The sequence below is a fragment of the Pseudochaenichthys georgianus genome, chromosome 16, assembly GCF_902827115.2.
Source record: "Pseudochaenichthys georgianus chromosome 16, fPseGeo1.2, whole genome shotgun sequence".
NCBI classification, from domain to species: Eukaryota; Metazoa; Chordata; class Actinopteri; order Perciformes; family Channichthyidae; genus Pseudochaenichthys; species Pseudochaenichthys georgianus.
The window spans coordinates 11,633,590-11,658,800 of NC_047518.2; the positions used below are offsets into that span (position 1 = coordinate 11,633,590).

Below are 25,211 nucleotides of genomic sequence, written 5' to 3' on the forward strand. Positions count from 1 at the left end.
AAGTCAAACTAAGAATGCTAGTAAAATGAGAAAACAAACATTTGGTGAGCACAGAAAGACATGAATCTTTTCTACAGTCCAGGTTGTTATGAATCACAAAGATGTAACAACACGTGTATCTACAGCAATAGATACATATAGATCACTGCAATATTACAACAGGATCAAAACACGTAATTAAAATGGCCAGGTCACTGATATCAAAGTATCTTTTTCTTTTTTTTTTAAAGCTGCAGGTTGAATTTTTGACAATTTTCCTTTGAATATTTGTTTACTGTACATATGAATATAAAAGTCCAAAATACCTTAGAGCTTCACTAAGTGAATATAGCAAATGTGTTTTGTGTATACGTTTGACATGCTGCCTATTATTACTTTAAAATGGATATTTCCAAAAATATTTAATTAATAAATGTATAGTACAAGTCCCTTCTAGTGGTAGTTGCCAACCATTTATACAAGTTCTTCCACACTAAAAATGCTTTGTAAATCTGGTTAAGTCAAATATGGCTTCAGTTTAAAGCCTCTCATGATAAATATCTCTCATTTACGGTTTAAAACAATACATATTAGTGCTTGATGATTACATAAAGGTAATATATGTTTAGTTCAAGCTGAAAATACATGTCAGTATCAGAAAAAACAGTGTTATTTAATCTAAAAGAACAAGATGTATAATGCTTACATTTATATCAGAAGAGCAGCCACGATGCATGTAAATAAAACAGTTAAGAAAATAAAGATATAAAAAGCATCATTAACATATAAAACCTATTTTCAATGCATTTGAGTAGAAATAAAATGAGACCATCTGTCAGTGTGCAACATTTAAAATGTTGAAGGTAAACATTGATTGTGACTTTTAGAAAATGTTTCATTTTTTTCTAACACAAATCATTTTACCCTGTAAAACACAGACATCACGATTATCCTGTAAATGAACTTTTCCTTTTTTATAATATAATTCAAAGTACACAGAACAACAACATCTACAAAGGGCACCTCCCGCATGAAGTCTCTGTCAGTTTTCGTTTTAACTTTAAGCTGGGAGATAGTTAACCAGCTGTCGTCTCACTTTAACAGCACAGATGTGTAACCACCAAGTGTTAACAAACCTCAACAATCAGGATTTCCCCTCCAGTCTGTCAGTGAAGACTGACCTTTCTCATAGCAGCTGTATCCAATGTGACCCAGCTAATACAACTGAGTGATTGTTTTTTATTGATCTTCTTTTTTGGTCTATAAATTATTCACACTTTTATTTATTTCATTTATTTTTTCTTCCGATTTCTGGCCTCATGCATCGGCAGTGTCTGATCCTGGCGGTTTTTTCCTGTGAAAAAGAAATAATTCACAAATTAGATATTTGCATAAAACATGCAAGTGTAAAGAACATCAATTATTTGCTTTACTTCTACGCCTAATTAAGCAGCAATGGCCAGAGTTTAATTGTTTTCTTCAAGTCAAATACTGTTGTTGCCAGAGTAAGTATTGTTGCTCCTGTGGGTATTGTCCACAGTGACCATTGCATGTATGTAAAATATGTGTGATGTGTATTTGTAAAGCGCTTTGAGCACTGGAAAAAGCGCTATAATAAATGTAAGGAATTATTAATTATTATTATTATTATTTCAAAAGCTTTAATAACTTATTTTCAACTGCTTTTTTAAATTATGAATTCCAGCCATCAGCTCTGCATATTGGGGATGGGCGCAGGCACTGACTTTGGAAAACATTCATGGCAGCGTGTTTGCTGTATAGGGGAGTGAATGAACATACTCGTGTTTGGTAAGGGAGGCTTTGTCGCAGGTGATGTCTGGCAGCGCCCCCCCCCCCTCCTTAGGGAATGTCTGCACCCCCGCATTTTGCACACTGCCTCTCGGAGTGGATAAGCCATTCAGCTTCACTTCTCTGCAGCCACACAAAGATTTCATATGTATTAACTTGATGACGGACAACCACACAAAGTGCTATTATGTGAACATGATAACAGATACATGAATATACCAAGAGAAACTCACCTATTAGTGGTTCCCTCTCCTTCTTCAAGCATTTTGAGGCCTGGGACCTTCTGTCCAAACAGTTTCGTAGAGATGGACATAAGCAGGCCGCAGCGGTTTCTGTAGCTGCAGGTGGTGTCCACCACCAGGAATACAACCAGGAAGATCACCATGACAATGCCAAACACGGTGCCTTTTGTCATGCTGCTCACTTTGGCTGGAAGGAGAGAGAACAAAGTCAATCTGAGAACTCATTTTTCCACCACCCCCAGGTTAGCTTTAGGCTACATTTCCTGGTTAACAGGCATGGATGGAACCAAAACAAGCTGGCCACCCCATGGCTTTCAGCTGAAAAATGTCACTCAAAGAGATACGTCACCAGGAAGAGACACTAAAGAGCATGAGGAACATAAAACAACTGCAAAAGGTAAACTAACACCTAATATTACTACAAAGAGACACATAAAAACCAACAATAGACTCAAAATGTGACCAAGAGGCTCAAAATTACTTCAAAGAGACTCACAATGAATAAAGAGAAGCACAACAACTTCCAAAAAACTAAAATTGATTAAAAAAAAGAAAAAGATAATTAAACAGCCACAAAGTGACACAAGGCATGTTTTGCTTCTATGTAAGAGAAGGCATTTACATGTCTGGGCATAGGGGCCTGTGTCTAATAACCTGCCCATGTCGAGGGGGCTTTTGAGGGAGAAGAGGACTGAGGTGGGTCCAGGTGAGACTGACAGGTAGTGAGGAGGACCGGGCTGGGCTGTGAATCAGGAGGCAGGAGGGAGGTGAGTCAGATGGTTGCTTATAAGTAGAGATTCAACTTGCTTTTCCTTCATTCTATATATTGAGAACATAAACTCTTACTGTATATTGCAACGTCTCTCGATGCGTTTCCCGAGTTGCTGACAGCCATGCAGGAATACAGTCCACCATCAGAGGGCACTACCTCATCAATCACCAACGCACCATCTTCAACACGGACATGACCAGAGCCAGAGTCCTGCCGGAGGGAGGCACACAGGGAAATATGCAATCAGATATGGTTCCAAGTACTATTAGTGTGTATAAGTGTTTAAAGTCAACACGCAGCAAATATGTCAGTGAGTTAGATAGAAGTATAGAGTGCCAGTCTACAAGCACATGATTAATGGGTTGATCAAAACTTGCTATGCCAGATTGATTGACATGGGCTTTGGTTACTGTGGCAAATGTAGAGCGGGCAGATGATGCATGGATCCATAAACTTCTACCAACGGGTGTAAGAAAATGTACACTTCAGCGTTAAGATTATTTACATGCAAAGAATTGTGATAAACAGTGGCTGAGTTTGTATAAGTAGTGCTATGATGTTAGATGTTAGATGGAGAGTGCAGGGGTTTGTATATTGCATTGCTTACAGTATCAGAATACGGAATCACAACCCCTGTATTATGATACTGTTGTATCTACAGATTCCTCAGATCTTACCAGTGTGTGTCCATTTTGCTTGTTGAGCCAGTGCAGCTCAGGCTGAGGATGACCGGAGACGTTACAGGACACAGACACACGCTCGCCCACTGACACACTCTGCTGCTCTGCTGACACAAACACCTCTGGAGGCCTCTGAAATAAAACATCAAGTGTCATTATAGTACATAATGCATGACGCAAACATGTCATCATGGGTTAAATGCAGCATGTCTAACGGCCCCTTGAAGCTTCAACGCTTCTGTCCATTCACTTTGAATGGGGTGACGTCACGCTTTGCCGAACTGCATTGTGGGGCTTTGCTTTGCTCGCTTCAAAAGTAGAGCAATGTTCAACTTTTGAAGCTTCTACGGAAGTGTCAGCCAATCGAATCATATGCCAGTACAAGCTCTAGCCATTCAAACCGCGTGCTTGTGTGTCTGGGGCGGGAGATTCATGTGATTGGTTGTTGGTCGAGCTTCAGACAAGCCCGCCGGCATGAAGCTTCAAGGCTTCTTCCCATTCACTTTGAATGGGGTAACGTCACGCTTTGCCGAACTGCATTGTGGTTCCGTCACTTTGCTTTGCTCGCGTTGCTCGCGTTGCTAGCTAAAAAAGTTGAGAAAAGTTCAACTTTTGAAGCTTCGACGGAAGCGTCAGCCAATCAAATAATATGCCAGTACAAGCTCTAGCCAATCAAACCGCGTGCTTGTGTGTCCGGGACGGGAGATTCATGTTGGTCGAGTTTCAGACATGCCCACCGGCAAGCTTCAACGCACGCCACCGTGTGGACGCTGCGTAATGGTTCATATATTCCCTTTTGGGTTATGCTGTTGTTGTGTTTCAGGAACCTGCTGAACGGGGAAGAAAAATATTGATCACACTTGAACTGACCATAAACATGAGGCATGAATGTAGCGGTGCTCTCAGCGATCTTGTTGGTGGTGGTGCAGATGTACTCTCCGTAGTCGCCCCTGGCAACAGACTTTATAGTCAACTGGCTACGGTTCGAGTTAAACTGATGATGTAAGGGGTCAAAGGTCACCGGCCTGTGAGGAGGATATGCAGAGCTCAATACAAACTTACTATTGCTGTTATTCATATGGATTCAAAGGTTATGCTTAGAGAAAGACAGAGGAGGAGGGAGAAACACACACACACACACACACACACACACACACACACACACACACACACACAAACACACACACACACACACACACACACACACACACACACACACACACACACACACACACACACACACACACACACACACACACACACACACACACACACACACACACACACACACACACACACACACACACACACACACACACACACACACACATCAAGTTCTTCTCCCAGACAAGTGGACATAAAACATCAAAAAAACACATCTACGTGTTTATTTTATTACACTTTGTCTGTTTGTATCTGTTGATTTCTCTTTACTTCCTCCAGTGTAATAATGAAATAATGTCTAACTTATAGTAATTTGATAAACTTGCAATACAAAAAAAAATGATAATATATATAAATACAATATTTCCCCCTTTTCACCTGAAGGGTCTGCCCTTTAAAACTAACCCAAAATATATTAAAAACATGTTATTCAACTGAAATCGAGTAAAGTAATGCACTACCATTTGAATGCTTGCTGAAAATTAGCATTTACTGTGAGTCGTGAAACTTGAGGTCTCTTGAAGGCATTTCACATTATCAACATATGGGTACACAATATGCCTTTTTATGGTGACACTGAAAATATGTCTCCATGTCAGGACTCACATGTTCCAGGTGATGTTGGGTTTTGGTAGACCGTCCACCAAACACAGCAGGGAAATGTTGGTCTCTGGTCCGGCCAGAACCTTTTTCACCTCTTCTCTCAGACGCACAGAAGGAGGAGCTGCAGAAGGGAAATTATAGAACGTTTTGATCATTTATAGTTCTAATCCTGGCATCCTCGTATCTAAATATGCCTACATGCGCCTGTGCCTAACAAACTGAGCATCCAAAAATTTGCTATTTGTGTCATAATTTATCTTTCAAAGTTCTTGATCCTTATGAGTGAAAGATACCCACCATTGACGACAACAGAGAAAGGGAGTTGCTGATAGACGGGCCTTCCTCTGATCTGGGCCCGGCACACATACGTCCCAGCATCCTTCCTCTTCACTTTTTCAATCAGGACTGTGTTGTCAGGCAGCCGACGCACACGCTTTCCTCCTGAAGCGAGAGACAAGAACACAGAAAAAAGGGTTATATTTAAAGTCCAATATTCAGCAATGCTGCTTTAGTTTGCCAGTCTTATTTTCGCCAATTAATTTGTTTACAGTATAAGCTTAGCAAGTTGAGAAAATGTGGAAATATTTTTGGAAGGATCCTACCATTCGAGGAGATTTCCTCTCCGTCTCTGAGCCAGTGCACATCCACGGCTGGCTGGCCCATCACCAGGCATGGCATAATGCCGTCTGTGCCCTCCAGAAATTCATCGTAGGTGTTTGTGCTTCCAAATGATGGACCCTCTAAGAAAAAAGTAGAAGGTAAGGATGCTTACTTTCTGGGCACTGATTTAACTTTTTTTGGTTGACTCAGTGGCCACTCATTCAGTTATCAAAAAGGCAAATTTGCCAAATTGTAAACTCAGCGGTAGATTTGTAAATACTATGGGAGCCGCAGGTGTAACTGTGAAGGAGACATTTGCAGTACCGGTTCAGTGCAGGGATAATGGCGATGACATCCACCCATTCCCCACAACAGTAAAACATAGTTTTCTGCTATCATCTGTCATTTATTGGGCAGAGACCTGGTTCTTCGCTTTGGCCTCTACCTCATTTCTACAAATGAGGGTTTACAAGTCAAGCGCCCATCTCCAACGATGGTTCAAAAACTAAGTTTTGATGACAATCTACTGTCTGTGTGCCGATGGCTTGCTGCATTTCCCGTATCACAGGAACTGCTGCATTTGGCACGTCAAAATGTCCCCTCACAAGCTGTGTTCATGGATTCTCCTCACTTACACTGTACTGCACATGTAACAGATAGTCCGGACAAATATTTTGAAGAGGGTTTTCTGTTGGAATGTGTAAATGATAACATCATGCTTGAAACAATGTATTGGAGCTCCCTGCGCAGCGCTATTTCTGTCACACCCGCACAACACAAGTTGTATCAAATCCCACACATTTCACTAGCCAGTGATATCACACTGATAGATGGAGGGATTTGGGTCCACTCGTTAAAGAATGGGAGTCAGTCACTGATTTGGCGCCAACACACACACCTCAGGTTATGTATTCTATGTCACATGACGTATTCAAAACTGAAGTCCACACTAAAATATATGTCCTGCGTACACTGGTATTGGTTGAGGATGATGACATTGGTGATGCCACCTTTCCCACCTTTACGGGATATTCTCATATTTCTGAGCTTCCTGCCGCGACTCAGATGTGCCACACTCACTCTGGGCAGCTCACAAATATGACGTAGGTTTAATCCGCTCTGCTGAACCTGTTGTAATCACTCCAAAGTCTACGTACCAACCCAACCAACCCCAGTACCCATTAAAACGTGAAGCCATTGATGGCATTCGACCTGCTTAAACAAGGGGTAACTATTGGATGTAATGATTCTCCAGTCCGCACTCCTGTTTTTCCGGTTAAAAAGATCTGTGACAAACCCCCTGACGAATGGAAATTTGTGCAGGATTTACGAGCTGTAAATGAATTTGCTCTGCAGCATTTTTCACTGTTGTAGACCTCTCAAATGCATTTTTCAGTGTCCCTGTACACAAAGACAGTCAATTTTGGTTCGCATTTGTATATGATGGTAAACCTTACACATTCACACGTTTGTGTCAAGGCTACTGCGAATCTCCCACTGTGTACAACCAAGCGTTGTGTACAAGGTTGGCCTCTCTACAAGTTTCTAAAGGCACCGCACTCATACAGTATGTTGATGATCTTATGATTTGCGCGCCCACAGCTGAACAATGTGAAGCCGAGACCATTGCTTTGTTAAAACACCTCGCAGCCGAGGGCCGAGGCCAGTTTGTCTAAATTCCAATATGTACAAAAAACAGTTACATTTTTGGGTCACATCATTTCAGGGGAGGGAAAAACGCTTTCAGATAAGCGTATTGCATCATTGGCTGCTCTGCCAAAACCTGTCACTAAGCGACAGATGATGTCATTTTTGGGTATGTGTTCGTACTGCAGGTCATTAATTCCTAACTATTCTCCGCTCGAACAGCCACTCCGTACAATCACGCATGTCACTGGTTTGAAACCTGCAGATCGCCTTATATGGACACCAGAAGCCGACGAAGCCTTCATTAACATGAAGCGGGCTCTCCAATCCCCTCCGACGCTCGGTCTACCTGATCCTACCAAGCCTTTTACACAGGCAGTGGATGAACGCGATGGGTGTATGACCTCAGTTCTCCTTCAAGATCATGGGGGAAAACAGAGGCCTGTTGCCTATTTCTCCTCCAAGCTAGACCCTGTAGCTGCTGGCCTCCCAAAATGTCTCTGTGCAGTTGCTGCAGCTGAAAAAGCACGTGACATTGTAGGTTATGCACCTTTGACACTGTTGGTTCCACATGCTGTTTCTCTCATCCTCTGTGAACAGAGAACATCACACCTCTCTGCTGCACGTCATCTTAGGTATCACACATGCCTGCTAGACATGCCTAATGTAGAAGTCAAACGATGTATCACTCTGAACCCAGCATCTCTTATGCCTCTCCCAGAAAACAGTGACAAACACGACTGTGTTGCAGAGCTTCTTATTGTATGTATCTCCCAGACCTGACTTAAAAGATGCACCCCTGCCCAACCCCGATGTTTTTGTATGTTGATGGGTCCGCCACTCGCGACCCTGTGGGTACTAATCGGGTGTGTTTCTTTGTTGTTTCAGATTCTGCTGTCCTCTGTTCCTGACCACTCCCTTGTCACCTCTCAGCACAGGCAGCAGAGCTCGTAGCACTCACTGAGGCCTGCACTTTTGCAAAAGGCAAATCTGTAACTATCTACACTGACTCAAGATATGCTTTCGGAGTTGTGCACGACTTTGGGGCTATCTGGAAGTGTAGGAAGTTTTTGAAATCTGACGGTAAACCAGTACTTAACCATATACTCATTGCAGGCTTATTAGATGCCATTCTACTCCCGTCTGAAGTTGCAGTCTGTAAATGCTCTGCACACACCAGCAACACTGACCCCGTCTCATTAGGAAATGCGGCTGCTGACTCAGCTGCAAAGGCAGCTGCTCTACTTCCTCTCACACCACACTCACACTCGTTTGTTAACATACATTTTGGTAAAATCAAATGCAACGCTTATATGATGAAAACTGTATTCAGTATATGTCTCTTTGTTCGACTTGTTGTTCACCCAGATGCTTCCTGCCAAGGTCACATTTGAACAGTACAGTTATTGTTCCTCAAAAGAATATTGCAAGATAACAGTCAGCAGAAAGTATTATCTCTCTTTGTCTGCACAGCAAAAGTCCTCTATTAATCACACACACACACACACACACACACACACACACACACACACACACACACACACACACACACACACACACACACACACACACACACACACACACACACACACACACACACACACACACACACACACACACACACACACACACACACACACACACACACACACACACACACACCTCTGTGTGCACTCCTGTAGACTGTTCTATACTCTGTATGACATGTACTGTTGTGTTAAAGAATATTTTAATCTGATCTGTGTATTTTGAGACTTTCAGTCTTTTCTTGTATGTGTCCTGTTTGTAATTTGAAGAGGACAAAGGTCAAGAGGCCCGATGCCTTTCCTGTGGGGGAAGTGTGGACCATGCAAGTTGGTATTAACAGACCCTTCTTTGTTCTTAAATGTCTGGTACTAATTAGAGAAAGCGCGGGTTTTCAGCTTCCCCCTTTGTACATATAGAGGTGTTCCTGGCTTTGTATCCTCAGTGTTGGCAGGGTCTTTCCATGATGAGAGTTATGTGAGATACCTTGTAAACGCTCCGGCCGTGTGACTCTCAATAAACTTCGGTGTTTGACTAAGCGGATTCCAGCTTCCATTCCTTTCCACTGCATTGCTGAACAGAAGTTTTCTTCACAGTTGAAGCTTCGAATAAAGAACCACAAAGACAACTCTGTTTGCATTGGACCTGTCAGGGAGAGTCAAGTAGGCAGGACCCAAATGCAGAATTGAACAGAAAATACCTTTATTTCAAGGCTAATATAACAACAAAACTCTTCCCAGTCAGGACAAACAAGGAACTAACAATGACAGACAGAAAAACCAGAACTTAAATACACACAAGACTAATCAAAGAAACAAGAGAAAGGTGAGGAGGGAGGAGAAAACACAGGGGCATCAGGTGAACACAATCGGGTAATCAGACAGGAGGGAACACAGACAGAAAGCAACAGGCAAGACAGGGGGTGAACACTTATCAAAATAAACCCCCAACAGGACAGGATCTGGTGTTGGCAGGAAATCCGGCGGAGCAAGTGTCGACTGGACCCCCAACGAAACAGGTGTTGGCGGAACCCCCGGCGGGACAGGTGTCGGTGGGACCCCCAACAGGTCAGGGCACGGAGTTGGCAGGACTCCCAACGGAACCCCCAACAGAACAGGACATGGAGTTGGCAGGACTCCCAGCGGAACCCCCAACAGGACAGGACACGGAGTTGGCAGGACCCTCAGCGGAACGCCCTACGAAACAGGACATGGAGTTGGCAGGACCCCCGGCAAGACAGGTGACGGCGGGACCCCCAACGGAACAGGACACAGAGTTGGCAGGACTCCCAGCGGAACCCCCAACAGAACAGAACACAGAGTTGGCAGGACCCCCGGCAGAACAGTAGTCGGCGGGACCCCCAACGGGACAGGACATGGGGTTGGCAGGACCCCCGGCAGAACAGTAGTCGGTGGGACCTCCAACGGGACAGGAAATGGGGTTGGCAGGACCGCCGGCAGAACAGTAGTCGGCGGGACCCCCAACGGCACAGGGCATTAAGTAGGGACTTGAGTAGGGACTTGAGTAGGGACTAGAGTAGGGACTTGAGTAGGGACTGGAGAGCGGACTTGAGATGAGACTCGAGAGGGAACTTGAGAGGGAACTCGAGAGGAGACTTGAGAGGAGACTCGAGAGGGGACTCGAGAAGGGACTCGAGAAGGGACTTGAGAGAGGGCTTGAGAGGGGACTCGAGAGGTGACCTGAAAGGAGACTCGAGAGGTGACCTGAAAGGAGACTCGAAAGGGAACTCGAGAGGAGACTCGAGAGGGGACTCGAGAGGGAACTCGTAAGGTGACTCGAGAGGGGACTCGAGAGGGAACTCGTGAGGTGACTTGAGAGGGGACTCGAGAGGGGACCTGAGAAGGAACTTGAGAGGGGACTCGAGAGGAGACTCGAGAGGGGACTCGAGAGGGGACTCGAGAGGGAACTCGAGAGGGAACTTGAGAGGTGACTTGAGAAGAGACTCGAGAGGGGACCTGAGAAGGAACTCGAGAGGTGACTTGAAACGTCGACAGGATACGAGGGGCTGGTGAAAGTGAAACTTATGCTCGTCTCCCTCTCCCTCCGGTCCACATTAATACAAATGATCCCAATACGTATGATTGTATGAACTAAAGATCTTAAATCAATACAGATGTATTTATTATAAACGTTAGTCCTTAACATCTATCACTGTGTAAATCACCATTCAAACATCTTTTAAAAGTTGAACAAACCCCACAAAGCTCAGTGAAATGTTGACTTTATTTGATAATTTCAGTAAAAACTAATGTTCATATTTCTCTTTTTGATTATAATACTGATGAACGTTCAAAACAAAGCACTTTGGCAACTTACCACATACGTTTTAAAATGCTTAATAATCACCGTAACTTTCATGATATAATTTCTCCGTCATAATCGGTTGTTTCCGTGAACGGCCGACTGTTGTGTGACGGCAAATGCTGCGGCTGTGGGGCAGCATTTTCTCCTCTCCTTTCGGTTAGGCAGGTCCAGTGGTTCCTAAGCTAAACGAGGTTATAAAGGAAGTTTGAAACCTCCTTTCCTATCATGTAGACTAGAGAATTCGGGTCATTTCACTCGGTTAGGAAGGTTCCTAAGCTAAATGGACTATTCGACTGCAGCCAGGGGGTGAACACTTTTCAAAATAAAACAGGAAACCAAAGACAGAAAAAGACAAAACAAAACAAAACACAGACAGATCGTGACAGGACCAGTTTTATTATATTATTATTACTAGTACATCATTGACGAGTGAAAGTTTCCACAACACAACTTAAAAGAAATGTCAAATTTGTCGTCAATTGATTAGGAGGGGACTGACATACATTGCAAAGTTACGCTTAGAAACACTTGATTCAAAGTTTCAAATTTTGCAAGTAGATAAAAGCTTTATAAAATGTAATCTACTTCATTTAAACTCAAAATAGGCCTGTTGACGTCTCCGTGAAAGTACAGGTATTATAACCATTAACACTGGCGCAGTTCTATTAAAGTGTCCCATTAAGTCCTGATAATGGGACAATGGGGCAATTAATTGTATTATTTAAACGTATACTGCCAGTCATACCAAGTTTTTATAGAATTTTCTGGAACTGAACACAAGCAACCTGTGTTCTTTTGTGTTCGACTGTCCCTGACCAGTGGTGTTTGTATTACTGTGCTAAACAAATGGACGGATCTAGATTCACATTCTGAGTCTCAGATAGGGTTCACAGAGACGAGCCTGTAAACAGGGGTTAACCTTCACTTGTGCCAAGACTTCTGCAGATTTTACATTGCCTATCACTTCTATTGGCCAAGAGCCAGCCTTTCCCTCCCACCTTCGCCTTGATAGCCTATCAGCAATTGAAACGAGTCGAGAGATTGAAAATAATCCAGAGCGGCCATCTAATCAGAAGTCGCTATTATGGCTCATTACAACGGAGTGTGCTCATAATGAAGGCTGAAAACGAGGGCCATTAACAAGGGCGGGCACTTTGAGCGCTGCCCTACATCACATTCTTTAGAGTGGCTTTTTCCTCTCTTGGTAACTGTGGTAATAATGGAATAAATTAACAAAATGTTTATAATTGATGTTGTCGACATTGTGTAAGTGCATGCCCAAGGCTCACTCACAGCAAACTGACACTCTCATCTATTCACACAGAGACAATACTTACAGCTCACAGAGACTTTTCTACAAAGTGACAAAATGACTTGAATGACCAATACTTTGGTAAATTAAATTAGTGTCGAACAGGCTTTAAAAATGTAAAAACCTCATTGATTCATTTTTAACTGTGAATGTTTTAGAAAAACTCTTATGTTGCTATGTTAACACATACTGTACATATGAAATTCTGTTTAAGTGGTCTCAGCATAGGGACTCAGGGACTTGTTTACTCTGTCTGTTTTCAACTCTTTCAACACAACACAAATACATTGTATGTTGTTGAAATATAATACATTATATAACACATTTTTGTATCGATATAATGAATACTAAAACAAAGTAACAATGATGTGACAGCTGAAGAAGTGAAGAGGAGACAGGCAGTAAGTAGAGAGAGACAGACGGACTCTCGTGACAACAGAGAATCCTCCCTCACTCACCCCTTTGTGAACATAATACAGACTGTGTGTGTGTGTGTGTGTGTGTGTGTGTGTGTGTGTGTGTGTGTGTGTGTGTGTGTGTGTGTGTGTGTGTGTGTGTGTGTGTGTGTGTGTGTGTGTGTGTGTGTGTGTGTGTGTGTGTGTGTGTGTGTGTGTGTGTGTGTGTGTGTGTGTGTGTGTGTGTGTGTGTGTGTGTGTGTAAGTCCTCAAGAATCCTAGCTATGCGGATAAAATTGACTCATTAGTTTATTTAGTCAGTGCTGTCTAAAGTTCACATGTGATAGTATTTCCTCACTGTTATTGTCAAAACATTTGTCCCCTTTTGGAATTGATAAAAATCACACAATTTCATCTGCAAAATCTGCATACATCAAACTTTAACAGAATTCTGACTAGTGGTGTTTGTGTGCATTATGCAGAAAATACTATTGCCAATAATTCAAATATTCCTTAAGCTTTACTCCTATTTAAAAAAAAAACGTATATACAGTACCTATACAGCTGACAGGACAAGAGATATCAAAGTCAATATCAAAGTTAAAAACTTAAATGATAATAAATCAGAATTTAGAGCAAACAGGCCAAGCCTCCCAAAACAGTGCAGACTTTTCATCCCTCTATAGCAGTGGTTCCCAACCTGGGGGCCCCAAAGATCGCAGGGGGGGCACCAGGCCTCAGATGATTTGAGGCCAAATATCTTTTCTTTTTTTTACATATAATTGTAACGCAATACATGATTGTCACTGTTGTGGAAATATTTTCCAAGGCCCATAACTTTGACCCAGTTTATCAGATCAAACTGTCTTGACTGAGCACTAAACAAAATTAATTAATTAATATTTTCAGATTATAAAGGTATTGAATAATAAGATATTTCTACTATTATCACAGATAATGTTAATATCCTTAATCGTCCAGCAATCAGGCTTAACAACACTACTCTTTAATGTATTATCCATGCACAGAAAGACCTACAATGATGTTTCAAGTACTGGATTAATTTCAGTTTTGGCCCAAAACAAATATTGTTGCTATTGTGCACCTGTGTTTTATGTGTGTTCATTATTATGCTTTTGACAAAAGATGATCCAAACACTGATGAGAGATGATTTTTCTATTATGATTGGCTGTATCAATCATTGTGATTGAATGTTTCAATCTTAATGTAATTGTTATTGATGTAATTGATGTTGTGTAAGTCCACACTCAAATCTGAAGATTCCCATTGATTTAAGTATTGAACAAAATATTATTAGACTAAGGTTTTTTAGATGATCAAAATTGATAAACAGAGAGGAACTGTTGTGTAAATATTTTCCAAGGCCCATAACTTTGACCCAGTTTATCAGTTCAAACTGTCCTGACTGAGCACACACACCTCGTAACCTTGGCTGCTGTGCTCTCAGTGTTCTGTCTCCCTGTTCCTGCCTGTTATGATTTTATCTTGTTATGCAGCATGTTGATGATGCTCTCAGAACTAGCTAAATACAGGGGTCTGAGGTAGAGTTCTTTAGAATTGACGTGGCAACTCTACCGTGCAGTCAGACCGTGACTGCTGTGACTTGTGATGTGAATTCTCCGGCCGTAACTCCAAATAAATCATCAGTGTTTGACATCGAAGCTCCTGCTCTACCGTGTCTCCTTCCTGAGTCGGTGACTCCCACTGCATTGCTACACAGAAGTTTCCCTTACAGTCAGTAAAAGTCTTGTCTCTACATTACAATAAAATATAAAAAATAAGTGATTAATTAATTTGAATACAAATTCAAGTTAGTGGCTATTATAGGCATACAAAGACAGACATTTATATATCCTTTTTTGTATACTCCTTTTTGATATAAAAATGTTTTTGATGAATTGTGTCTACCCCCCATTTATATTGATTTGTTTAAAGAATGCCTTTCTCTGGGCGTAACAATCTTCATAACAAACTTGTGATATTGTGTACATGTCCTTGAAACTGTTTTGAATACATCTGACACGTTACTACAGCTTAAGCACTCACAACTCTCCTTCTCTTAGCGACTGTAACTCCACAGTTGCCTACACTCTTTTCGGGTTTGCTAACGGTAGCTACTTTAGCTTGATAGCTAGCCATGGCTCTTTCCCCACCCTCTGGTGCTATTTCATGCTCTTCCTGTCTCATGTTTGGTTACTTCCCGGCCTCCTTTACTGGTAAGGATACATGTGTTAAATGTAGTATAGTTGTTAGGTTGGAGGCGGGAATCATAGCCATAGAAGCCCGGCTCCGCATCTTAGAAAGTAACTCAGCTAAAGTAAAGCCCATGTTAGCATGTGCGGACCGGCAAAAGGTAGCTCCTCTTAGCCGTCCCCCGGCAACTCCCGAGCAGCAGGGAGACTGGGTGACTGTTCAGAAGGGGCATAACGCGAAACCCGCAGGTCCCCACCAACCCGTTCACGTATCTAACAGATATTCCCCACTCAGCGAGACACCCGCTGAGAAGCCAACTCTGGTTATTGGTAGCTCTATTATGAGACACGTGAATTTAGAGACCGAAGCCTCCACAGTCACATGCATTCCGGGGGCCAGAGCGGGCGACGTTGAGGCGCATCTAAAACTGCTGGCTAAAAATAAACATAAATACGGTAGGATTGTTATTCACGTCGGTGGTAATGATGTTCGTTTACGCCAATCAGAATGCACCAAACTTAATGTGGAGTCGGTGTGTAGTTATGCTAAAACAATGCCGGACACCGTAATCTTCTCTGGTCCCCTCCCCAATCTGATCAATGATGACATGTATAGCCGCATGTCATCATTTCAGCGCTGGTTGTCTTGGTGGTGCCCAGCAAACAATGTGGGCTTCGTAAATAATTGGACAGCCTTCTGGGGAAAACCTGGTCTGATTAAGAGAGACGGCATTCATCCTACTTTGAAAGGTGCAGATCTCATTTCGGCAAACATTTCAGGGCTTTGTGGACTTAATCCATGACAAACTGGAGTTGAGACCAGGGGCCTATACTACGAAGCTGGTTCAACCTAACCTGGATATGTTTGAGTTAGCCGGTTGGCCTAATCCAAAACATACGCGCTCTCGCTAAACTGTACTACGACGCTGGTTATCAAGTGGATCGCTCAAGCCAGCCGTGTCCTATCTAGTTAGGTGCGCGTTCACATGAAAGGGGTGGTATTTGGAGCATTCGACCAATCACAAACATGGAGAAGCGTACTGACAGCGCAGCGTCATACTTCCTGAATGAAAAGTGAACTTTAATACTAGTCAAAAATGAAGAAGTTAAACTTTAAACATCCATGACTTAAACACTTTATCCAGGATAAAAGCCACATAGCTGCACCTGCAAGGTGAATACAGCTGGGAAAAGAAAAAGTGTTTGAATGCGTACATTAACAGGTTTATGATATCACTGCCCCGTCTAAAACATGATCTGACTTTAATTACATTTGTCTCGAGTGTTTCGTCAACTTATGTGTTGCTTAAAATAATACTTCTGCATACAGTATGTGACACTGTGAGTGTTGCACGGCCAGATATGGCTCAGCTGACTCAGATAAGGAGATATATGATACATTATGAAGTGATATGCCGCGGACTGTACTTAATGTACTCTGATCCGGTTACTTATGTTGTGGCCGATATTTAAGTAAGCTTTCTTAACGCTAATGTTATAATAGTCAGATTGCTCTGAAGATGGTGATATTCTATTCATGTTCACGTTCACACAGTCGGTGATTTTTGCCGGCCGTCTTTCCTGCGACGGCAGCTTTTCTGTATTTCCTTTCTCCTGTAATATGACTTGATCGCTTTAAACTCCGCACACTGAGCTCTGATTGGTCAGCAGGCGGTGCTTTCACTGAGTTGAGCTCTTAGCCTGCAACCTAACCTGGTCCCGACCAGGTTAGCTGCTTAGCATATATTACCATGGAGATCTAGCCTGTTAAAAAGAGAACCAGCTTCGGATGACCGGAAAGCCGGAGTTTTCCCTGAATTTAGCCAGCTAAGCGAAAATCCTGCTTCGCAGTATACCCCCCAGGAGGCAGAGTCGCAGTCTTACACGCTTCTCTGCGCTCTCTCCTAGGCAGTCATCCATAGGAATCCAGAACCCAGAACCAAATCAAATACCCAATATTAGCGGTGTGTGTGTCTGCCCAAGGACAATTTAAGGTAAAACCTAATAGAGGTGTCATACATAATAACCTAATAAAAGTACATTTAACAACTACTACAGTGCAACAAAACAGGAAGATTAAATGTGGTCTCTTAAACATAAGATCTCTAGCATCTAAAGCAATATTGGTAAATGATTTAATATCAGATTATAATATTGATATATGCTGTCTCACTGAAACTTGGTTGAGACATGAAGAATATGTCAGCATAAATGAGGCCACTCCACCCAGCCATGTCAACACTCATATTGCTCGAGGCACGGGCCGAGGAGGTGGAGTTGCAGCAATCTTTGACTCAAGTTTACTTATCAATACTAAACCAAAATTAAATTATACCTCCTTTGAAAGCCTCGTTTTTAGTCTTACGCATCCGACCTGGAAAACTTTGCAGCCAATTTTATTTGTTACAGTGTATCGTGCACCAGGTCCTTATTCAGAATTCTTATCAGAATTCTCTGAGTTTTTATCAACTTTGGTTCTTAAAACAGACAAAGTAATTATCGTAGGTGACTTTAATATTCATGTTGACGATGATAAAAATAGCCTTACTGTTGCATTTAACTCTATATTAGATTCTGTTGGTTTCTGTCAGAGTGTAAATAAACCAACCCACTGCTATAATCACACTCTCGACCTTGTTCTGACTTATGGTATTGAAGTTGAGCAACTATTAGTCGAACCGCATAATCCTGCTTTATCCGACCATTTCTTAGTAACTTTTGAAGTACTATTACGAGACTACAAAGCATTAGTCAAAAGCTCTTGCAGCAGAAACCTATCTGTTAGTGCTATAGCCACATTTAAGGAAGAGATTCCACCAATACTTAACTCGATAGCATGTCTGCATGTAGGGGAGGAAACTTATACAAAATGTACACCACCCCAAATTGATCAATTGATGTTGTTGATAGTGCTATAGATGCGCTGCGAATAAAATTAGACTCTGTTGCTCCTTTGAAAAAGAAGAAAATAAAACAACATAGATTAGCTCCATGGCATAATGCCGAAACCCGCAAAATAAAGCAAAAGTCTAGACAACTTGAAAGGATATGGCGTTCCACTAAACTTGAAGAATCTTGTTTAATTTGGCATATTACTCATAATGAATATAAGAAAGCACTGCGTAAAGCAAGAGCAGCCTACTACTCTTCATTAATAGATGAGAATAAGAATAATGCAATATTTATTTTCAGCACTGTAACCAGGCTGACAGAGAGCCACAGCTCCATTGAGCCTTCTATTCCCATAGCACTCAGTAGTAATGATTTTATGTGCTTTTTTTACGATACAATTGTTACTCTTAGAAACAAAATTAATGACCTCTTGCCTTTGACCAGTATAGTGTTATCAACAGCTCCCGGAAACGTAAGTTCTAATATTACACTAGATAGTAAACTAGAATGCTTTTCAGCCATAAACCTTGAACAATTACATTCAATGATTCTCTCTTCTAAACCATCAACGTGCATGTTAGACCCAATTCCAACTAAGCTGTTGAAGGAAGTTTTTCCATTAATTAGCACTTCTCTATTAAATATTATGAATATGTCTTTATTATCAGGCTATGTTCCACAATCATTCAAAGTAGCAGTGATAAAACCGCTTCTTAAAAAGCACAACCTCGATCCAGAGGTTTTAGCCAACTATAGACCTATTTCTAATCTTCCGTTCCTCTCAAAGATTCTTGAGAAAGCGGTCGCAAAACAGTTGTGTCATTACTTAAAAAACAATGATTTATTTGAAGATTTTCAGTCTGGCTTTAGAACACATCATAGCACAGAGACAGCTCTGGTTAAAGTCACAAATGACATTCTAATAGCCTCAGACAAGGGACTTGTCTCTATTCTTGTTTTGCTCGATCTCAGTGCTGCATTTGATACTATCGACCATGATATCCTATTGCAAAGACTAGAGCACTTAGTTGGCATACAGGGAACTGCTTTAGGCTGGTTTAGGTCCTATCTATCTGAACGCTCTCAGTTTGTACGTGTCAACGATGAATCTTCCAAGCAAACCAAAGTTAGCCATGGAGTGCCACAGGGCTCAGTGCTCGGACCTATTTTGTTCACATTATATATGCTTCCATTAGGCAATATTATAAGGAATCATTCTGTAAACTTTCATTGTTATGCGGATGATACTCAACTATATTTATCAATCAAGCCTGATGAAATTAATCATCTAAATAAAATTCAAGACTGCCTCAAGGACTTAAAAACGTGGATGACCTTAAACTTTTTGATGTTAAACACGACCAAAACTGAAGTTATTGTACTTGGCCCGAAGAATCTACGAAACAAATTATCTAAAGATATACTAACTATGGATGGCATTAATTTGGCCTCCAGTGAGACTGTAAGGAATCTTGGTGTTATATTTGATCAGGATTTATCCTTTAACGCCCACATAAAATCAATTTCAAGGACCGCCTACTTCCATCTACGTAACATTGCAAAAATCAGGCATATCTTGCCTCAAAACGATGCAGAGAAACTAGTCCATGCATTTGTTACTTCTAGACTGGATTATTGTAACTCTTTATTATCAGGGAGTACCAAGAAGTCAGTCAAGTCGCTTCAGCTGATTCAAAATGCTGCGGCTCGTGTACTAACCAGAGTTAGGAAAAGGGACCACATTACTCCTGTTCTGGCTGCCTTACACTGGCTCCCTATAGAACACAGGATAGAATTTTAAATTCTTCTTCTCGCCTACAAAGCCCTTAATGGGCAGGCGCCATCTTACCTTAAATAACTCATTATACCCTACTGTCCTACTAGGGCATTGTGTTCCAAGAATGCAGGGTAGTTGGTTGTTCCTAGAATCTCTAAAAGTACAATGGGAGCCAGAGCCTTTTCTTATCAAGCTCCACATTTGTGGAATCAGCTTCCAGTTTGTGTTCGGGCGGCAGACACCCTATCCGTTTTTAAGAGTGCGCTTAAGACCTTCCTTTTTGATAAAGCTTATAGTTAGGGCTGATTAGATTCAGCCCCTAGTTTTGCTGATATAGGCTTAGTTTGTCGGGGGACATCTTACTTCTTCCTTCTCTCTGTCTATACCTGTGTACTCTCATGTTCCGATTAACCCAGCTTCCCCACATTTCTTTCTTTTTGGTGTCTATATACGCCGGGATCCGGAGTCATGGATGATCCTGCGGTCCTGTGTCCTGGATCGCGAGCGCTGGATCTTGAGTCGTGGCTGTGGACCTGGATCATCGGTCCTGGATGGATATCCTTGTGGATTCATCTTCCTATTATACACACATGCATTTCCAAACATTTGGACTACCTATGTTGCAAATGTATTATCTTTTCAATTTACACACGGCATCTATTGCACGTCTGTCCGTCCTGGGAGAGGGATCCCTCCTCTGTTGCTCTTCCTGAGGTTTCTCCCATTTTCCCTTTAAACTGGGTTTTCTTCGGAAGTTTTTCCTTGTACGATGTGAGGGTCTAAGGACAGAGGGTGTCGTATTGTCATACTGATATGTATGGCTGAATTCCCCCATCCAATCTCTTCACATTGGTCAAAACTTGTTCCTCTGCTGACGAGTCCGAACTGAAATACTCCGCCATGTTTCCGTGTGTTGACAAAGTGAACGCATGGATGACGTCACGACCATCACGTGACTACTGAAAATGGCAAACATGGCGGCGGCCAGACGGAATATACAGGTCTTGATCAAAAAGAGCTATAAAATCATTATTTACCGGGGAATATCGCTGATTTCTTCAGGGTATGGTTTAAACATAACGTTTCACTAAATACTGAAGTTTTGATTAATTATCTAATGAGTGGACCATTCCTTTAACATTTAACAACCTATTGTTACTTAACGGGAAGAAACTCAGCTAACTGACGATATGAACCATTTTTAGCTAAACGAAACACAAGAGCAATACCAAGCCTCTGAATTGGCTCTGAGCGAAAAAATGCTATCGCTCTTAGCACAGAACTCACGGTAGAAATACTTTATTATTTATCGGATCTGCACAACATATCAGATTAAAGCTGATATTCCACAGATTCTAGAGGTATAAGTATCATCACTGTGCGATCAAAACTCAGGGCAGCGAAGGCAAACCCAGACAACACACAACCTAGCTTTACTGAGCCAAAATGGCAAATAGTCTTACCTTTGCTGTTATTCTGATCAAAAGTTGTGTTCAATGGCATTAAAATGATAAAAAAAACGCTGTTGAAGGTGAATCCAATGGTTAATCTAATGTGTCTGTGTCACTTTGAAATGATTACTGACAATCCATCATCATATTTATGCCAATAAACCTAGTTTTCAGTTTTCAATTTTCAGAGCGTAACATAGCTTTCAGTTTGGGCCAACTGCGTGCGCATCACTCTCACTCCTCAATGGTAACGGGAAGGTGGATTTAGGAACTTCAACTTCCCCTTCGATTCTATTGGCTCTAACGGTTCAAAAGAGATGTCAATCACCAAAATCGACCAATGGGTTCCAGAGAAACGGCAAATACACCCAAATAACCCCAGAAGTGGTTTTTTTGGTGCTAAACTTCTCTAAAAAGGTCAAATGTCACTTGTTTTGCCTCAATCTTGATACAGGGTACTTATTATGTTATAGTTTGGATTCCTAAAGCGTTTAGTCTACTATCCCATCATTCAAGGGTGGTTTTCACTATAAGTAATGTTGGTTTTTTTGAACGGACACTATCATTTCAATCTGATGTTCAATCTAAATTTACTTTAAAATAAAAAAAAATGTATATTGATTCTGACTTTTCTACATCCAACTCACAGGTGTATCATTGCTTTGAGAAAAAAGATTATTAATTTACCCCTTTTAGAAGTGAAGATATAGTCATTTGTTCTGGGAATGTCATTTTCGAGCCTGAAACCTGAAAAACAGGCTCAGGGCTTAACAGGTAAAAGGAAACTGGCCAAAAAAAACACCAACAACCTTGCACACTGCTCACGACCTCTTGCAGTGTTTGGACATTAATTAATTAATTAATTTATGTGATGGAATGCAAAATAAACTATCAGTAAAATAAACACGGCTCCATTCTGGTAAAATTATGTTTATATTGTTAAGATGGGATGTTGTTTCCAACTTCCCCCTTCAGTTCAAAATGTCAGTCGAAACATGAACTGAAGTGGTAGCAGAGGTATGTCATTTATGTGATCTGATTCTCATTGTATAAGCAAAACGATTCAAATCATGAGCAGGTCTATGGGTTTCAAAACATGAGCAACATGTACTGTAAGAGAAAGTTAGGGGCAAATCATTTGTCTACTGTCTGCCCACCAGACTACCACCTGTCGTCCTAGTATAATTGTTGTTTAATTCATAATGAATTTCAATGACACACAGTACTAACAATGACAGAGAATGGCTTCATATGACAGATTAATCATTGACTGAATGAGTGAGAACTCTTAATATCTTCACTAATGCAATTTCTGTTTAGTAGTTTAATGCCCCTGCCATACAGTCAAGTTGCAGTTTACATCCAAAATGTCTTACATTACCTTTCTTCTTTACTATATGTAAGGGAAACTTCTGTAGCAATGGAGAGTCAGGACTCAGAGAGACACGAGGAGAGTTGGAGCTTTGATGTCAAACACTGGTGTTTTATTTGGAGTTTTGGCCGGAGAGTTGACAAGACAGGTGGTGTGTCACGAGTTGACACAGCGGTTGCCAAACCAATTCTGAAGAACTCTTTCTGCAGCTCGAGGTTTTACCTAGTTCAGAGTGTAATAATCAACATTCTTTATCAGTGAGACTAAAGCAATAAATACCCTGAATCTAACTAGAGCTCTGGTCCATAGAAAAGAATGTGCGCCATGGAACCTACGTCCCTGAACAGTAAACTACCTCATGGCGGCTTGTGCTCTGTCATTCAATCAGGAGAGACGTGATGTATGAAATACATGTTTATTATCGGTCACATTATATAAATGAAACATAATGATGACAGTTTATAACAAGTGAATGAAATGTGTTTTGGCGACTAGGCCCAGGTTTTGTAGGACATCATTCGGGAAGGGAAAGAACCGTTTCCGATTAACCCCCCTGGGTCTAGACCTGGTGGTGGTGATGAGTGGTTAGGTCTGGTTGGAAGGGAGAAGGTTGAGCTTGGCCCTGAGTTGGAAGCAGGAGGCGAAGGGGTGGAGGAGGGTTGCGCGTTGACGCCTGGAAGACAGCTGATAGGAAAGGGGAGAGCATATATAGAGGGTTTAACAGGTGCGATAATTAGGCTTGTGAATGGAGGGAAGTGATATGTTGGCTAAGGAGTGGCGCTCCCTGTCATCCAGTGGAGGGAGCGAGTATTGCCATGACGAGCAATACGGAGTGATTGGAGATGAGGGAGAAATGCCTGATTGCAGCAGAGGTGCTGAGCCTATCTGAACGAAAGCCCTGATATGCTATTAAGACGCCACAACCAGTTATGCATTATTTACCATCGGTAAACTGAAGAGCTCTTAGATTGCAGCACGAGCCGATGTCCGGGCGAAGAGGGAGATGTAAATAAGTAAGCACGAGCTGTTAGCTGGAGTACAGTAATGCATGAATATCATAGCCTGGATTGATGCGAGCCAAGTGAGCAAACCCGAGAATATGAATGAAGTGCAGAATGCACGCAGAAAAGACGTACACTTAGTTAAATGTTGAGACATGACCCACGATATAGTATAGCTTAATAGCAGTTAAGTGCACCAGGATGAGTCATAGATGCTGATAAACTGATTGAGTGATTAAGATTGTCTTCCATCATCTGAGTGAGGGTGGTGGGAGGAAGGGGAGAGCAGATTTAAAGGGGTTAGCAGGTGCGATGATTGGCTAGCCGGGGCGTAATGCCCCTGATCACTTATTGAGATAACGTGTGACTCCCGATGATGTTGTCTTCCTGATTGAACTTACGCTGAGCTACATTTCAATCAGAAGAGACGTGATGTATGAGTACATGTTTATTACCGGGACACATGATATGCGGGAATAGTGATGACGTATTACGATAAGTAACTGTAATGATGTTTTGGTGATTAGGCCCCGGGTTTGCAGGATGATCATTCAGGAGGGAAAGAACCGCTCTGATGAACCCCCAAAAGAAGTGAAGTATGAAGTACGGAGCTGTGAGCAATCCTTACCTTGCGGCTGGCTGCGGAGATCTATGGATGAAAAGAGAGATTAACATGGGGACATGATGAGCGCCGGAATCGCTTCCGGGCTGCGGGGTTAGTCATGCGCGGGACCACTGCCCGAAACCTGCACGCAGGTTTAACATGACGCAGACCCACTGGCCGCAACCTGCGCCCGCAGGGTTAAACCTAAGCGCGGACCTGTGTCCGCAACCTGCGCCCGCAGGGTTAAACCTAAGCGCGGACCTGTGTCCGCAACCTGCGCCCGCAGGGTTAAACCTAAGCGCGGACCTGTGTCCGCAACCTGCGCCCGCAGGGTTAAACCTAAGCGCGGACCCGTGTCCGCAACCTGCGCCCGCAGGGTTAAACCTAAGCGCGGACCTGTGTCCGCAACCTGCGCCCGCAGGGTTAAACCTAAGCGCGGACCTGTGTCCGCAACCTGCGCCCGCAGGGTTAAACCTAAGCGCGGACCTGTGTCCGCAACCTGCGCCCGCAGGGTTAAACCTAAGCGCGGACCTGTGTCGGCAACTTGACTCGGACCCACGTTCGCGACCTGCACTTGCGGGATTAGCATACGCAGATCCGGAGTCATAGCCTGACAGATCCGGAACCGTAGACACGTATACATGCTGACGTGTTACCACACCAGTTATAGGTATATTTATCATCTTTTAGTGTTTGAGCGACCTTTGGATAGCCAGCACGGCACTGATGTCCGGGCGGATGTAGGATGTGAAGGCAGAGGAGGACCATCGTCCGAGTTGTTGCAGGGATGAGGACGAGACGCCTTGATTAGCAGCGGAGATAGCTGCGCCTATCCTGAACGAATGCCC

General features: G+C 42.4%; 1 protein-coding gene across 1 annotated transcript; it reads right to left on the minus strand.

Moving 5' to 3' along the window:
* Window positions 1-912: 912 nt before the first annotated feature.
* ncam3 (neural cell adhesion molecule 3) lies at window positions 913-24,970 on the minus strand. The gene is made up of 12 exons (XM_071206041.1): window positions 24,850-24,970; window positions 24,388-24,408; window positions 5,852-5,989; window positions 5,547-5,690; window positions 5,253-5,370; window positions 4,349-4,507; window positions 3,480-3,612; window positions 2,877-3,012; window positions 2,685-2,772; window positions 2,022-2,243; window positions 1,780-1,911; window positions 913-1,333 (listed from the first exon to the last, which is right to left on the minus strand). The coding sequence occupies exons 1-12, from the start codon at window positions 24,968-24,970 to the stop codon at window positions 1,297-1,299; spliced, it is 1,449 nt and encodes a 482-aa protein (XP_071062142.1). The 3' UTR covers window positions 913-1,296.
* Window positions 24,971-25,211: the final 241 nt, after the last annotated feature.

Excerpts from the sequence above, each read along its gene's own strand:
- ncam3 (XM_071206041.1), bottom strand. The coding sequence starts at position 24,970 with ATGACTCCGGATCTGCGTATGCTAATCCCGCAAGTGCAGGTCGCGAAC. Across the intron at positions 5,990-24,387 it reads TCTCCGCAGCCAGCCGCAAG|AGGGTCCATCATTTGGAAGC; the intron begins GTAAGGATTGCT and ends CTTTTTTCTTAG. Across the intron at positions 1,334-1,779 it reads GCCTCCCTTACCAAACACGA|GAAAAAACCGCCAGGATCAG; the intron begins GTATGTTCATTC and ends TCTTTTTCACAG.